General features: G+C 42.4%; 1 protein-coding gene across 4 annotated transcripts in view; it reads right to left on the reverse strand.

Annotated features, from left to right (window-relative positions):
• The window catches only part of ADAMTS17 (ADAM metallopeptidase with thrombospondin type 1 motif 17), a 167,450-nt gene that overhangs the window by 68,634 nt on the left and 81,410 nt on the right, over window positions 1-17,406 (reverse strand). For all 4 annotated transcript variants that reach the window (XM_032122461.1, XM_032122462.1, XM_032122464.1 and 1 more), the window contains exons 11-14: window positions 7,461-7,562; window positions 7,009-7,154; window positions 4,589-4,755; window positions 3,613-3,740 (exon numbers count right to left, since the gene is read on the reverse strand). In XM_032122461.1, coding sequence (XP_031978352.1) covers window positions 3,613-3,740; window positions 4,589-4,755; window positions 7,009-7,154; window positions 7,461-7,562 — 543 coding nt within the window. The remainder of the gene's footprint in view (window positions 1-3,612; window positions 3,741-4,588; window positions 4,756-7,008; window positions 7,155-7,460; window positions 7,563-17,406) is intronic.

Here is a 17,406-nt window from a genome sequence, read left to right on the forward strand (position 1 = left end):
AAGGCTGCCCTTGATCTCTAGCCCAGTTCTGCTATACAGGAGGTCTCTCTTTTCACAGAGACCTTAAATTACATCCTGAAGCACAATCTGTAGTCCCCACTGGAAAGTTCTCATGCTGTCATGAGCCTCAGACTAATCCTCCTTTGAGAAAAGCCAGCACAAGGTCATGTGCATCAGTAACAGTCAGCTGAGCAGCTTGTCTTCTCCTCACCCCTCTGCTCTGTGACATCTGACACTTTTTTTAGCTCCACTTCTGCCAGCAGTTTTGAATTAACCTCAGCAGCACAGAGCAAAGCACTGTAATGGGTTAGAAAGTGCCCTGCTCTCACGAATGTTCTCTCATCAAACACACACCCCCCAGGCTCATGGAAGAACAAAACCCTCAGGGAATCCTCTCCCTGAAAGCCATTTGTCACTTGAAGATAAATAGGAGAAGATGAACCCAACGTGAGGTGCAGGTTGCAGTGCCCCACCCCATGTCCCCCATGGCTGCAGTGTCCATGACAGGGAAAGCAAACTGCTGCAAAGCCTAAACGAGCACTCACCCTCCTCCTCCTCAAACACATCAGGCTGCTCTTGTTCTCCAGCCTGCTACAGATTTTCTGTCTCTGAAAAATCTCTGGAGAAAATAAATTCTCCTTGCTGGAAAATCAAGAACATTTTGAGAAGAAAAGATCATAGACACACACACATTTTGAACAGGGGATCCAGTTTGCTCAGAGGATGGTAAGAAATGGTGCATTTGAAATGTTCAGCCTCAAAAACAACTCCAATAAACACGGACAAAATTGAATTAAGACCTTATGATTCATCACAAAAACAAGGAGAAAGGCTAGAAAAAGTCTAGGGGGTTCAGGAACCCCTATGCTAAATTTAGGGCTGACTTTGCTCTCTGGTGCTTCTATGCATGATCAAAGTAATAACCAAGTTTACTCACTCCAGCTGCCTTCAGGTGTAAGGGATAAATATAGGGGTGCTGCTGCTTTTGATGATTTTGTTTCAGGGATAGCAATGCTGACACCAAAGGCTTCATTGACACCTTTTAGATTGGAGGTCAGCTTTTAAGTGAAACTGTACTAATTTCACAAAATACAGCTGAAGGAAAACTCTCCTCCCTTAGTGCCCAAATGTAGCTGGGGCATTTTGAGGCTTCAAAGAACTGTTCCTGCTTTCCTTCTCAAAACCCTTGCAACAGTTTTGTTGTTCATCTACATTCATTCATCATCCAAGAATGATTCATGAGCTGCATTTAGGAGCCTCTAATGAAGGGAAAAGATCTATTACGTTTCCTGGGCTAGATGCTCACAGGCAATGGTTACTGCTAATTTGTCTGCTGCACTGACAATGTGTCATTCCTGCCTTTGAGAGCCTCTAACTAGAAGGATTACATAAGAAAATAAATAACAGTAATACCACCCTCTGATTTCAGCACTTATTCTCTGCACCAGGCCTCCTGCAATGCTTATTGCCAAGCTTTGTCTACACTGGGTAAAGAAACAAGGAGAGGAGTAATTAAATGAATATGGCAATTAAATTGGTTTAATAGGCAGCTAGTTAGACAAGTATCTGTGGCAAATGGGGTACACAGGCACATATGGCAATTCTCAGCACTGCACTGCATTTAAGGCAGAGGAGTATTATAAATGAGTTCACAGGGCTTTCAAATCTGCTCAGCTTGAACGGATCATTTTGCATTTTTTCTCAGCCAGATGCAAATGGACTGAATGTTCTGCAGCTGTCATCACCTCTCTGCACAGTTAAAGGCAGTTGCCCCTGACTCAGAGTGCAATTTGCCTTTCGTGATGTACCTCCAGTGCTCTGTGCTCATAAAGGAACTCATTTGGAGGGAGCTGGCTACTGATCCTCCCTGGATGAAAAAAATGTGCATTGCCATGATGTCTGATTTACCATTTGTGGCTGATCTGAAGGTTTGGGGCAGTAAAACTGGCCAGCCCAGAGTAATGGTCAATGGCACACAGCTGGAGGTACACAGCTGGCCTGTCTATAAAAGGTTATTAATGGGGTTTTTTTAGCTTTTTTTAGATACAGCCAAAAACAGGGAAAAATTCAGTAACTTGGGATGCACCATGAATGTGGCTCTATGCAAAGCACTTTGTATTATAAAGAATCAAACTTGTACTGGCTCCCCAGATTCTTGCTATTCGTATTCTTCATTGGAATAAATTAGAAAGCCTGAATTAAAAATGCCTCTTCAGCATCATCTATCAAGAAACCATGAGAAGTGTCTCCTGCAGCAGTGCAAAATTCAGCCCAAAGATTTTTTTTGCTCTTCTCTTTGCATTGTTATTAGTAAAGCTGCTTTATGCCCCCAAAGCCTCTCTCACAGCCAGGTGAGTATTGTGTTCATTTATCTCCCTGACTTGGAAGGCTCAAAGAAATAAAAATTTGCAGTTCTTAACCACTCACAGAAATCAGAAATAAGGCCAAATTTGGTGTGCCCTGTGCCCCCAGGGCAAACCAGTGAAGTTAGTGGAAATAAAGGGTGATGCTAAAAAGCTGTTCTGGTGGATACAACAGGCTGGTTAACACCAGGAAGGGCAACTCCTACCCCAGGATACAAATCTAGATGAAGAGAAGCTTAGGGGAAGAACTGCCGGGAAGAATTCAACACTGGCAAGGCTGCTTTAGCCAAGTGAAGTGCCTTTCCCATAACTCTGGTGTGCACAGCACACTCTGAACACACGCTACATGATCAGGAGAGAGGAAACCCATGAAGGGTCCGCCCTGTCAAAGTGTCTGTGACAAATGACCTAAATCCATCACCAGGAGCACCCACTCCAAGCAACTTCCTGTCTTTTATGATCTTTAAACACACATTTTCTCATCTCCCTTCCCTTGTCCAAACCTTAAATCTCCAGTTCATATGGGTCTACACAACTCCATTAAATTTTCAAGGAACCTGAAGCACCAGCTCTAAGAGCTGCCCTCCCCAAGCATTCAGTGTGTTACAAACTGTCTCACTGTCCAGAAAACCAGGAAGAGTTTTATCACAAAGATCTCTCACACCTCATTTTGGGTCTCTGTGTAATTTGGATAGAGAGAAATAATCATTGCAATGGATATAGGCCATCACTCTAAGGAAAAGGGAATCAAATCTGAGGACTCTGGCTCATGCAGCTGCAGAAGCCAAGGAGAAACTGGTACGGAAAAGTTTCTTCCATGTTCCTAGGAAGGAACCAGGTGGATCTGAAAAGCATCATGATTCTGGCAAGATAATGCTTGTAACAGGCTAGTGACAATGGTTTGCAGCTTCAGTGCTTTTATCAGTGATTCCTCTAACAGCCAAAAAGCAGCAGTTAAGCAGGCCAGACTTCCCCTCCAATTTGCTCCCCTCACAGAAGTCCCTTCCCACCCAAGCCATGCACACAAGCAAATGTGATTATTGAGCATTCTCAGCTGCTCAGGAATAATATCATACCTCAGGCATTCAGCACAGTTCTCAGATCAAGGCACAGCGCCATGGAGCGCTTGTAGTGGGCCTTATAAAACAGGGCTGTCCCCTCCCCTCAGGGACAGCCTCCCAGCCACCCACACGGTGCTGCTCCTGACTGAACCTTACACTAGAAATAGAACAAGAGAAAGTTACTCCACCTGGCACTTGCCATGTACACAGAGGTCTGTCTCATAAGGCCCACAGGGAGTTCCATCCAGGACTCTGTCTGTCACCAGCACGGGAGAATCCTTGCCCAGTGGAGAGCAGAAGAGCTCACATGGCTTATCTGGAAAAAGAAATACGACAACTGCCCTTGGGAACAGCACAAACAAGTGTTTGAGGCAGTGGTGATGCATTCTATACATGAATGGATTTGGATATCTCATCTTTGAAGGAGCATGAGGCTTTCAGTTTAGGCCCGTCATTGTCCCACTTTAAAATATCAATATTTAAAGGGTTATATTGATGAGATTGGGTTTTAACAGCATAGAAAACCAATCAGTCAATACATTTATGTGTATCTGCTTGTAAAGAGAAGATGTTTGTTACAGGGAACATCCATCAGTCTGGTAGGAATGATCAAGTCATTGTGTCTCACAAAATTCAGGCTACAGCGACTAATTTTAGAAGAACAAGTTCTCCAGACCATTTCATATCCCATCAATATCTGGTTGAATAGCAGATAAACAGCAAGATCCAGCAAAGGAGTATTAAAGGAATGTAGGTGAGATAGGCAATCATGCTGAGGTGCCCCAAAGTGACATAAATCAAAAAATGTCACAGGCAAGCCACCTTGTTTCTTCAGTTCCAAACTAACTGGAACTTTTTAATGTTTAAATTCCCAACTCTCTGATTCCCAGTCTGAAAATCTCAGTTTCAGACTGGGAATCAAGTTAAGGCACTTCTCTCCCAGTATTTCAAAAAGATGAGTAAAGCATTGACAGCTCTGTATGTTCTATTAAGAAGGCTAAAGGAACAGCAGGGCAGCACCAAGAACAATTAACTGCAATTAGTCTTTCACCTGTAGCTAAGGGGACCTATTGCAGCCTTCTCACCAACAATGGGAACCCTGCAGATAAGAAACTGCAGTGAAAGAACAGCAAGGAATTACAGAGCAAGATGAAAAAAACTCACCATCCATGATGACAGCTGTCAGGAGGCTTTTCTTCTTGTTGGTGTACCTGTCGTGGGCCTGGCACTGCTGGTCCCTGAAGCTGGGCACCCCTTTGGGGCAGGGCAGGTTCTCACACACCGTGTGCTCCACGCTGGCCCCCCGGCAATTCTTCCCACCCGGCCCCGGGCTGAAGTGGGAAACAAAACCAGGGTCAGCACCGAACACCCGGAATGTTCCACCTTCCCCTCCCACACTTGCTTTGCCCCCTGCCTCAAGCGCTCCTGAGGATGGAAACACAGCAAACATCTCTTCAGCACATGTCCTCCTTGCAATTAAAATACCATAGAAGCAGCTATAACCTGCACTATGGGCAGGGTATCCAGAAACAAACCTCTACTGCAGATAACCTCCATCCATGAAATCCATGCCATTTCACATACTTGTTTTTTAAACATGCAGGAAAGGCTGCTAATGCAACATCAGGATTAAGGACCTGCAAACCCTATCTGTTTTTATTGATGAATCCCCAGAGAAGAAGGAAAACGCAAATTCTCAGCAACAGCCTATATTTTCTTTGCAAAATAAAACAAAATACAAACAAAAAACCACAAGTAAGCTGGAATCTGGAATCCCAGGTCTCAAGCCTTGTACACTATGAGCTCAAGCACTGCCTGGGATTTCCAATAAACAGTACAATCCAAGCCCACCCTGGCCCATGCCTGAAACAGCGACTGCATGAGATCTCCCGGTAGGCAACTCCACAGCCCCCTTTCACTGTATTTATGCCAAGAGAATCCACCCAATAACGGAACTGAGGAAATCAAAGCCCATTTATGCTGCTGTGACCCTTTTACATGACAAGAAGGGACTGGAGAAGGGATGCTCTGTTTAAGCCAGTGGTTTTCTCCTCCGTTCAACTGTACAACAACAGCCCAAAGCCTAAGCAAGAACACAAGGCAGTACAACTCAGAAGTCTGCACGTGCAAACTGGCTCAGGACACACTCCTTACAACCATGTGGAGGCAATGCATGTAAATGCTCAAAGAAATTACAGAGAGGAAAAACCAAATCAAACAGTGAAGCAACTGATTTAAAAATACTGATAGTCCCACAGGCTCAGAAGTCAGTTGGCAGAAGCAGAGATTCCTGTAAAAAAAAAAATCCCAAGACCAAATATATATAAAATAAAAGATAAATCCCTTAGCCAATATTTTTGGACAGTGAATAAACCAGCTGCAGAAGTGGGCTGAGGCCAAGAATTTGAAGCAAAAGAAGATCACGTGTGTATTCCCAGCCAAGAATGTATATGAGCAAGAGAATTTTAAAATCAGTGTGTAGTGTTGGAAGGAGCATTTCCTGTAATTTAAGGAACGATGATGAATGGATTTAGGTTTGGTCAGCACTGGAGCTGACAGTAAAGAAACCAGCTCAGTCCCCCTTTCAGGAAAATGAGCTGGATATTATAGACATGCAACTGCAGCTCAGATAAGGAGAGAAATGAACAAAAATATCCTTTCCACATGATTACAGGTCAGCAGCAGCAATTGTGAGCCTATCCATCATCTAGGCATGTCTTCAAAGTGACTGTGTTGTTATCCAGAATTTCAACCCCAATTTAAAAAGGAAAGTTTTGGGTACTTTGTGTGTAGAAGAAAACATAAAATCTGAATAAAGTCAGAGATACCCCACTTGGAGGGCTGCTCCCAAGGCTGTGAAGTTATAAAAAACACAGTTGGGATGGTCAGTTAAATGGCACCATTGTAACCTGTTCAGGACTCCAAGACAATGAAGAGACTTCTAGATGGGCCTAAACTGACCTGAGAGATGAAGGACAACATGTACATTTCATCCAGAATCAGAAAAACATCCAAGCCCAAGCAGAGATTGTAGTCACTGTGCAGGAGCTAAACAGCACCCAGGGCTCTCTGTGTGCATGAAAACTTTCCTGTTCTTAGGCAGCACATCCTGACTGACAGAACATCTCAAGGGGCTTTGCCAACACAGCTCTGGGGCACTCTGACCAATGTCAGCCACTGCACTGCTCCCCAAGCCCAAAGCCAGCACTCCCTGCAAACTGATCTCTAAGGCACATTGGCTCAATCTGGTCTGTAGATCCAGATCAGCCCCTCCTCATTCACTGCAGTGCTAGAGGAGAAACACAGCATCAGCTTTTCTGCCAAACTGCATGTTTCTAATTCAACTATATCTACCTTAGAATCACTGCGATGGGAAACTTCCAAAGGTAACTCTTCAAGACACCTCCACAGAACCTATTCAAGTCACTCCAGGATTCTGACCTGGTCATCACTGCTTGTGAATGAGAAATTCCTCAGGGCTTCTGCACAGCTCTGCTGCCCATTTCTCCCCTGTACTCTTACAGCAAGGGTTGCCCAAGTGAGAAAAGGCTGCCTGTGTGGGAAAAGGAGGTGTGAGGACTTACGGCGGGTTGTCACATTTCCGCTGCCTGAAGCGCACCCCGGTGCCGCAGGTCCGGCTGCACATGCTCCACTGGCTCCACGCGCTCCAGTCCCCATCCACGTGCTCAGGGATGGGGGTTTTACTGACACACTCCCCAGCTCGACACCACTGCAAGGCAACCAGGTTAGCACAGCCTGGGAAGAAGCCCTGACCTTGCACAGGTGGAATTTAAAGGATGTCTGAGGGATTGCAGCAAGTCCACTTTTAAGTTTCTAGGGATTTGAGGTTTTGGTGAGATGGAGGTGAGAGGAGGAAGGGAGGAGGTGAAACAAACTAAATGCTCTGCACACTTCCTACTTCAAATACAACCCAGAACATGACGAGCTATCGGTTTATGCTAAATAGTGAACATCTTGGAAACATTATTCCCAATGCTGGTAAACAAAAAGTGATGCTGCTGAGCATTCTGATTACCTTGTCTGCGCCACATTCGGTGCCATCCAGAGGGGGGTCCAACTTTGTTTTACAGGATGTGTCTCCTTCCACCAAGCACCAGAGCCCAGCACACATCAAATGCTGTAATCACAAAGCAAGGAGATGCAGTTACTACTTTTGGAGATGCCAGCCATCATTACAGGATACACTTCAAAGCTCAGGCAGTCTTTCTCAAGCGAATCCAGAGGCATCCAGTTGGTTTGGGAGCAATTATTTTTTAAGGGTTGATTGGCATTAAGTGGTGAGGCTGGAAACATGAAAGAGATTGATGGATGCCACTGACAGAAACAAAACCTACCCCAAACAAAAAGTGTGCTATTCAAACAGATTTTTTTTCACAAGAATAAATCTGGTCCATTAAAAAGGAATCCTATATGGGAGGCCATGTCGGGTGCTTTGGAACCATGCCACATGCTTAGATGTCCAAGATGCTTAATTACTCCTATTTTTAAAAAAAGATACGTAACTGCAGCTGGTGGTAGCAATAACCAGCCAGAAATGCCCCTGGGGAGAAGGTTGAATGAGAAAGAGGAAAGGATGTCACGGTGTGCTGTGCAGCAAAGGAGGAGCTTGGTGGCAGGCAGGGTCCCCAGTGCTGTTGCTCTGCTCAGCCAGTGTGTGCTGCAGGGATCTCAGTGCTGACCACAACTGTGTGATCTGCCAGATCAATACGCTTTCAGAATTTAAGAAAAAGCACCAGGGAAAGGGGCCTTTGCATTGGTAACATTTTCCACAGCACCCACCATGCTTCGCATTCCATGGAAGTAGATGATTTCAATACAGTGCTACACAGCTGAGTACCAAAAGAAAGAAAAAGAAGAGTTACATTTCTTTCCACTATTGTTCACAGTTCAATGTAATGGTAAAAAGATGAGAAACCTGACTCCAGTGCCAGCTGGTCTTGTCAAGATTTATTGCACCTCATTAAATAGTTGAGTCAACACGCTTCAGCCTCATGGTTCTTTCCCAATGTAATGTAAGAGACTGGGTGCATGTGTGTTTTGTGTACAGGCATGTTGGTATGTCTCTATAAAATAGATCATATCTCTATAAAAAAGATCTGTACAAGAGAGGGTGCAGGTGAGATTGATCCCAGTCCCAGAGATGATGTAGAACATACCGAAACAAAATAGTTATCACAGCAGTATCTGCATCCTGCTCCATTTCCACATTTCTTTCTGGAAAGAGGATTTTGCACTATTTAAACCCAAAGAATATTCACAAAAACTGGAAGCAGACAGCACAATTTAACATCTGTATTAACCACAATGCAGAAAGTCATTGTCAAACAAACAAACAACAGCAAATACTCTGGGGAAACCTAAATCAATGAATTTTCAAGACATTTTCTCTGAACAAATAGAGCATATGGGAAAATATCAGTCTTTAGTAATTTTGACTAAATGACTGACTAATTAGTGGTTTACCCACAGCTCTGAAAGCACTTAAGCACCAATTAGCCATAAGGGCATCACACACTGTTTTATTGATAGGTAAAGTGAGGCAGAAGCATTGACAAGGCAGAGATTTCAGAGCTTACTGAGAAATTCATTGTTCCACCCCATAACTCCCAGATTCTCAACCCCCTGCCTTCTGGAGAGGACTAAAATCAAAAGGTACATTTATTAACCATCCAAAAGTGTTACAGGAAGAACACAAATCTAGGCAATAAACCACAGTGTGAAAGCACTACCAGCAAAATCTCCTTCCAAACTGTGACTGGGGACAATATTGATACGTAAAATGAAGGGAAGCTTTGGAAATTAAAGATGTAGACAGCAAGTATTTCCACTTTTCCAGTCTTCAGCCCCGCTCTCGTAACCACAAAGCTTCAGAGCAGAATGTGAGGAGAAACACTCCAGCCAGATCTCTTGAACGACCCAGACAGAAATTTTGCCCCAGAAGGAAACCCTCTGCTTCTGCTTTCTGTCAGGAAGACATCCTGGCTGAAGATGCAATGGAAGTAACTACATCCCTAAAAGAGTTGTTCTAGACACATATGAGCACCATTGCTAAATATCTGTGCATTACGCAAGGCCTGTATTTGTTCAGCTTCAGTTTCAGGTCCCTGGATCATAAACTGCACCTAAATTAGGGTTAATTTCTGCTCTTTGATGTAAAACTGGGAGGACAGAGGGGGTGGTGGTAGAAACAAAGTCATAAAAATGCAACAGCTTTTCGTACAATTTTGGCTGGCAACCAGAATCCTTCCATAGCCCACAAGAACGTGGAAGGTGATAAAGCCAGGTCACATGCCCAGGTATGAGCCATGGCATGGGGAAGAAATGGGCAGAGATCACCCGAAGTATGTGTGTTTGCACCTGCAAAACTGGGCCCAGCCTAGGGATACAGAGGGTGCAAATACTCACATACATGTGGGTGTGGTGTGTATATATATGTGTGCATTTATGCCTGTATATACATATATACATACACACACATAATTTTAGGGAGATAAATAAAGGAAATATGTCTCTCAGCAACACCAACCCTTCTGAAATCTCCCATCTTCGAGGTATGGAAAACATTGGATTTTTATAGCATCCCTGTGTTTGATTCGGAATCCTAAATGCAAAGCATATTTCAGGAAACAGTTACAGAAAAATCTGGTAACGGCGCTGAGCTCTGTGTTCTGGTGCCACACCACTACAAAGCCCAGGCCCTCGTTAGCCCAGTCCCGTGCATTTAATAGTGTTCAGATACCCCAGCAAAGATGAAACCATCAGCTTTGGGATTGTATGTTCCCAAGATGTTTTATCATGTTAATAGCTCTTTTCAAAAGAGATCATGTATCCTCCTCAGCTACAATAGGAACCCAAACAAAACTTCCCATTAAACAGTCGAAGTGACTGACTTTTTAATGGTTAAACAGCCAGCTTTGTGGTGAAATATCCAAGCAAGAAATGGCAGGACTTGAAAGGAAGTTGTTGTGAGGGGCAGCTCAGAGCTTATACTGATACAGAAGAAGCCATCAAAAGAACTATATTAGTGTTAATTCTGCATTCAGCAACCAGCTTTCAGAAGGCAGGTCCCTGCCTGCAAAGCATTCCCTACAGCGTTCAGGAAGTGCCAGTGAGGATTTTCCAATGATAGATATTTCACACTGGAAAAATATTGATTTGTTGAAACTGTCTGTGGGGAAAGGTCATCTTTGGATCAGCTCCCAGTTTGAAATACTTCCAAGAGCAAAATAAAATTTTAAAAAGGGATATGGCTGTTGAAAAGTAGTGTTTCAATAAAAATTTAAAATCACTTGTTTAAAAAAAAAAAAAAAAGCTTTTTCTGAAACTGAACCCTTAAGGAGTTTATACAGAAAGAAAATAAAATTTAAAAACTGAAATAAAATGAAATTTTTATAAAGGTGCAAATTTTAGACTCTCAAAAACTCCTAGGAGATAGGAAAGCTTGTGTGCACAGCTGTTAGGAACCAGTCCTGGGAGAGGTCACAATGTGGAAACTCCCAAGCTGGGAGAGATGTGCTCGGCAGGTGAACGGCGCTTCCGATTACAGGGATTATAATGGCATCTATTTGACAAAGGGGCCTCACTGTGCCAGGTGTTTTCTCTCCCTCAGAGATCTCACCATCTAAACAGACTTCTGGGAGCTTGGGGATAAAAGAAGTTTTATCACTCCGTTTTAGGTGGAAAGATGAGGAACAGAAAGGGATTAAATGTCTTGCTGAAAGTCTGCTGGGAGACAAGCTGAACCAGAGCTGCTCGAAGCTCTCTGCTCAGTGTCACTGCCACAGGCTCCTGTGTCACTGCCTGCTCCAGCTAAAGCCAGGGTCTGGCTCTGGGCCCTCCCATCTTTCCCAGCTTTTCACACTTTTCCAGGACAGTGTTTCCCTTCCCTGGAACTCCATCTCTGCATGCCCACATGGACTCGCAGCGTGCGGAGCTCACGCACAGCTCAGCAAAGGGATCTATTTTAGGTTCCTTAGCTCAGTGCTGCAGCTGGAAATGAGGAGAAGCCAGAGTTAATCCAGCCAGCTCCTTGCCCACAGGCAGTAAGTCTGGAGCCTGCTCTTTCTGGGGTAGCTACTGCATCACCACTGCTGCTAAAATCTGCGTGACCCTACCCCATGACGTCACATGGGCTCACAAGAAAGGGCTCACAATACTTTCTCCACCTCATATCCTCAGATTGTTACCTACAAGGGGAGCTTCCAAATCTCCAAAGCATAAAGAGAATTGAATAAAGATGTCCTTCCCAGCAGGGAATAACTCTACAGAAGCTTGTTAATTCCTTACACAATTCACTCCCTCACCTTGGCTGCACTTCTCCTGAGGATGAATTTGTTTCTGCTGCCTACTGGAAAGTGGAACCTCTTCTTTCTAGCAGCAGAATTGAACCACCATGAAACCAATTTTTCTGTCAAAATGAGGGGACTATGAAAAAGAACTTAGGAAGAATAAATATCCTTAAGGAACAGGAGCGAGAGACCTCATAACACATAGGCTTCCTTATAAACCGGTTGACTTTCAATGAAGTATCAGAACTCTTTTATTTTGCCAAGGTTTTGGCTCAGCATATTGCTAACCAGGATCCTAATTAACACCTATTAGGTACAATAAACACACAATTTACTCTCGCTTTCCTGTTCAAAGCCCAATGCAAATGTTCTCAAAGCCTCACAGGATGCTTCTGAGCAGCAATTCTTTACACAACAAGGTGATAAAAACAATGCTCCCAATTTCTATACCATCGCTGTCTTTAATTATGGGTGCATAAATGACCCACAGCAATCACAAGGGAGGTGAGCAGCATTGTTTGATGGAGCTTCTTGCTGTTGAAAATGAGATGAGAATTGTTTCAAACTCGAATCCTGTAAAACTGGAAGGCACTTTAGGAAAGGAGCCACATGTCCCAGACAAGGTAACTGTGAAACTCGGATCCATGTCTCAGTGGCCAAGCTGCTGACATGTGTCTAGAGCTGATATTCCAAGGTAGTGCCAGACAAACAGTGGAAGATTCTCAGACTGCAGGGAAGGCACAAAGGAATAGAAATACTTTCTGTTTTTTTAAACTGTACATTGGGAAGCAAACAATCAAACAGGAAAACACTGTTTCTAGTTTCAGCAATATCTGGTGCTCTCAAGGAAAACTAAAAACCTTCAATGTCTGACATACTTCTTTGCAAAGCACCAGATTTATTTAATTTTTTCATATACCTGGAATTAAATTAATGGTCAAAAGAAAGAGATTGGAAAGACAGCAGTCATAAGACCACAGACTAATTTTATGGCAAAACATTATGCTGAATACAAATCTTTCCAGTGCCTCTAGGGCACTCATGTCACCAGCTCCAGGGATCCGCAGACATGGAAAAATCCAAGGAGAAGAAGACAAGTTTTATGCACTTTCCTACCAAAGCACAGCTTTCACTGTGTGAACTCTTGAGCTTTGCTGAGCCCAGATTTCAGCATCTTAAATGAGACAACTCAACATGTACATCAGCTGAAAAAATCATGGAAATGTCTTTATATGGCCGGACCCGGAAGTAGAGATACATGGAACAAGGCACTAGAACAGTCTTTGAACTAAATTATCGGCATTTTGTACTGTGACTTATAACCAACGTTTAAAAGAGCTGTTCTTAAGAGTAATGTTCATTCAACAGCTCCCACAAAGCTCCCCAGGCTTAACACCTGATTGTAGAATATGAAAAATATTGATTTTTTTTGAACAAGAGGCAGAGTTGTCTATTAAAAAAAAAAAAAAAAGGAAAATTAAAAGAATGAAATCATGGATTGTGTTTCTTGGCCATGGAAAAAGAGAAGCAAGGGACAGGAAAATAAATATAGATATGTACACACACTGTTCAGATGTGGTTGTGAAAATTATGGGGTTCTCTTGAAGTGTTTTGCAGATGGGAAGTTCCCAGAAGGCCAGTGGAGAAGTCTGAATGCCCTTCAAGCTTGTTATACACTATTTTCAGGCTGATACGCAATCGTATTCTGGCTAATTTTGTAAAGTTCAAACTTTAGCTGTAGATGCCACATCACAAGGCTACACTAATTCTTTCTCCCTCCCCTTGTCTTAATAAGAAATGTAGGATTGCCAAGCTCAAGTGCTTAATTTTTAATAGGCTCTCTCTACTATTGTTAAGAGTTTATTATGTTTATATTCCTAAATTTCCACGTTGTATTTTTATAATTTCATTTTGGTTCCCCTCTTTTTATTTTTCTTTAAACCACTGCACCAGAATGTGTTTTGACCATCTTCCAAACTGAAACACGTACAAAAATTTCTGAAGCATTCCAATAATTGTAAACTGGGCTGTGCTGCCCAGGCAGGAACTCTGCTTCTCTCTCGTTCTTCCTCTCTCTTAAACAAAAAGTATTTCCACTGAAAATAAAGAGAAAAAGGTATTTTTGCAACATACAGAAGCAGTGAAATAGGACACTTTGGCTTCATAGAAACAGGCAACGTGAAAATAGTCTGAATTCTAACAACCTATATGAGGAAAACTATAAAATACAGAATGGCAATTAGGCTAATTGTTACCTTTACTTCTCAAAATAAAAAAAATCTGCTCATTTTATTTTAGAATTGCCAGGCTTCTATCTTGTGAGCCTCAAGAAAAACCCAACCCATCCTCTTCCAGATTTATTAGTATTATTATGTAGACAAAGTCCCTGGTTGTACAGAAAGTGACAATGCAACCTATTATTTTCAGGATAAACCAGTTTTCAATCTAATTACCACGTTCTTGTAAATATTCTATACGTTACTAAATAATAGGGCTCACTATCATGGTCTGCATCTCACAAATGGCCCTGCAGAGAAAAGGCAAACAGAGGCCCATCGATTCCCATGCACAGAGCCCAAGAGGCCACTCCAGCAGTTTCTTTGCAAGATCAAGACCACAGACAGACCCACGATTGCTGAATTATACTCACCACCACACCATCAAATATGCAAACTGAAGGGATTCATAAAATCCACTTGATCACTGAAATTGCTGCTCTTTCTTTACTTTGTTTTTTGGTTCCTCTCCTTTTCCATATCAGCCAAGAAATCTACTTTTTCTCCTTTGGCTTGCAATCAACTTTGCCCTCCTGTTCTGTAACTGTAGATATTGGAAAATACCTACATTTGTTAAAAAACAACCTGAGCCTAAGAAAAACAGTGGAGCCAATTCTAGCTGGTTTAATATTTCTATAAACAGTGCTATGTCAAAATTCACATTCCCAGCTACATCTGAGCTGACAGTGTCCCTGTCAGAAAAAAATCTCTTTGTAGCAATGCTAATCTCATTCCAAGTGCCAGTCCAGCCTCAGCTCAGTTTTGACTCAAAACAATGCTGGACAACGACGGTTGCGTAAAAACCCGCAAAAATGTGTTGATAATAAATAAGCCAAAAGGCTTATAAAATAAAAAGCCAAATGGATACATGAGATAGAAATCACATTTTTCCCCCATAAATATGATTTCAGTGCAAAAGCCTCTGTTGGTAGGCGTGCCAGTCTGAAAAATAAAGATTAAACATGCAGAATGTTTCCATGTGAGGTTTTGAATGTGTTTTGATGCATTTTTGGGGGAGAAACACCATCTCTGCTCCATGGGAGATTCAACAGAAACCATCCGTTCTATTCCTCTTGGAATAAACACAGGGAGAGCAAAGGGTTAACCCCTGCTCTAGAGGCATCATTGCCTGGCTGGGGTTGAAGTTTTCTGCTTTCTCTCTCAGAGGGGTCAAATGAATTCACAATAGTTGATTCATAGCCCAGTGTGGAGCTGAAGGACAGAGGTCAGACAGGTTGAATTGCCTGTAATTTGCACAACTGCTCCCATGTTAGCCCTGGACTCACGTCAGCACTCAGCAGCTAGAGGCCCCCAGGACCTCTGTGTTTGGGGTGCACTGATAATGCCCTGTGCAGCATCAGAGGTGCACTTTTGTTCAGCTTTTCCTGCAATTATCATGATGCTGCTCAGAGCTTGAGAATGACACAGGCATCTATTTAATTTCTGCTAAAAGCAACTTGTCTGCCTCAAAATAAAGGCCACTGTGTAAGCTCTTAGGTGGGCCAAAGCTCTGCTAACACTGCACAGCTTCCCAGCTGGAGACAGGCAGCATGCCTGGCATGGCTGAGCACACCTGTACGTCCTGCTAGATAAACACTCGCAGGGATCAGACAATGCCTGACATTTGCAATGGGAAAGATGAACAGAAAGCACCATGGGAAAGCACTCTGATGCCTTTGCATATTCCAGGAGAAAATTGTGTAACTTGGATATGAAGGGGGAGCTACTGAAGGGTCTTGAGAGATTCATTAACATACTTGAAATCATAGAACCATAGAGTGGGGTTTGGGTTGGAAGGGGCCTTAAAGATTATCCAGTTCCAACCCCCTGCCGTGGGCAGGGACACCTTCCACTGTCCCAGGTTGCTCCAAGCCCCATCCCTGGACACTTGTTCTTTGCCCTAACAAGAACCCAGGCTAAAAGCCTGATTCACAGCTCCTTAAAGAGGTGACATGCACTAGAAAATCTCACCCAGCATCTTGGAGGTCATAGATCACAACAGACTATGGATCATCTATCATAAACTCATTTTTAAGTATATCACAACGTAGAAGTAAAGAAAAAAGGAATGTCAAGAGGTTTAGGATATGTAAAGCTGAGCCTTCCTCATGTTTTAATTTCTGTTCTGTAAATTTGGAGCAGAATAGCTGCAGGATAGCTGGTCTGGGAAACTTATAAACCTGAGAGCTACCATTTTGTTCTAAGGCATCTAAGTTATCATTAAAAACAAAATAGAAGAAGAATTTTGGGGATGCAATCTCAAATATTCAGATAAGGGTGAATATTCATGGATTAACTATCTTGTTGGGCTGGTGTCGGAGGCCCAGCCACTGCCAAGCATTGAGGGACCTGACTCTCTATGAAGGCAAAGATTATATTCCTTTAAAAAATTGGGTTTTAGTGCTGTTAAAGGAGAGAGCTTACTGCACAGAAATTTTCTGCAGTTTCTCAAAAATGTTGAAATTTTGGAATCATCTAACTTCTAAAACTTGCTCTAAACCAAATTGCATGGCATTTTTGAATGTAGGGCCTCTAGTTTGCCTGACATAATTATGTAGCTCAACTATCTCCAAAGAAATATTGTAATATAACTCTTTTATTATATAAGAAAATAGGCAGTAGACACATGTAATCATAAAAAGATTGAGCAGGCTCATTTCCTGAAGTTTATTTCCTTTTCGTAACAAATATTTACTGTCAAATGTTTATTGCTTTTACATTTGGATTTTTTTAATACTTTATTGAATTAAAAATACCACATTACCATTGGCTAAAAGAGGAGACAGCTGTATTTGCCAATAATTTCTACAGCTAATGCCAGTGACCAGTGCCAATTTTTTTTTTGGTTCATATTTTTGTAGACAGCTTTGAGACTTATGATACAAGTATTCTGCAGAGGAGGCCTGAGAAACACAAAGGTGAAAAGAACACAAACTTCAGAGGTTTAAAAATCAAAAGTGATCATTTCCTCTAAAGAATTTCCTTTCCTTGCCATCAAACACCAATTCAGAGTAGCATAACAGGATGCAAATATTTGCTTAAATTAATGGCATGTGACATAACTGATCCAGAGCTTCACAGGGTGAATACTAATTCTTAATGCACATCTGCAACAGAAAAAATTTTAAATAAGGGACTGCAAATTGTTTTTAATCTGCTGAAGTTCTACCAGGCTTTTCATTAGAAAGCACTAATGTCTTCATAAAATATGCTTTTCTTTGGGAGAAAGGAGAGATGGAGAAAAAGAGCATGGTTTTCATTGTGTTCTAAAGGTGTCAGATAATTAGACTGGTGAAAATATCTTGGGAGACACAAGCACCTGCTGTCTGCATCTCGCAGAGAATGGTGCCTCTTGGCACATTATTCTGGCAAACATGTCCCTGAAGCAATTCCAGAC

This window comes from Corvus moneduloides, chromosome 13 (genome assembly GCF_009650955.1).
Source record: "Corvus moneduloides isolate bCorMon1 chromosome 13, bCorMon1.pri, whole genome shotgun sequence".
NCBI classification, from domain to species: Eukaryota; Metazoa; Chordata; class Aves; order Passeriformes; family Corvidae; genus Corvus; species Corvus moneduloides.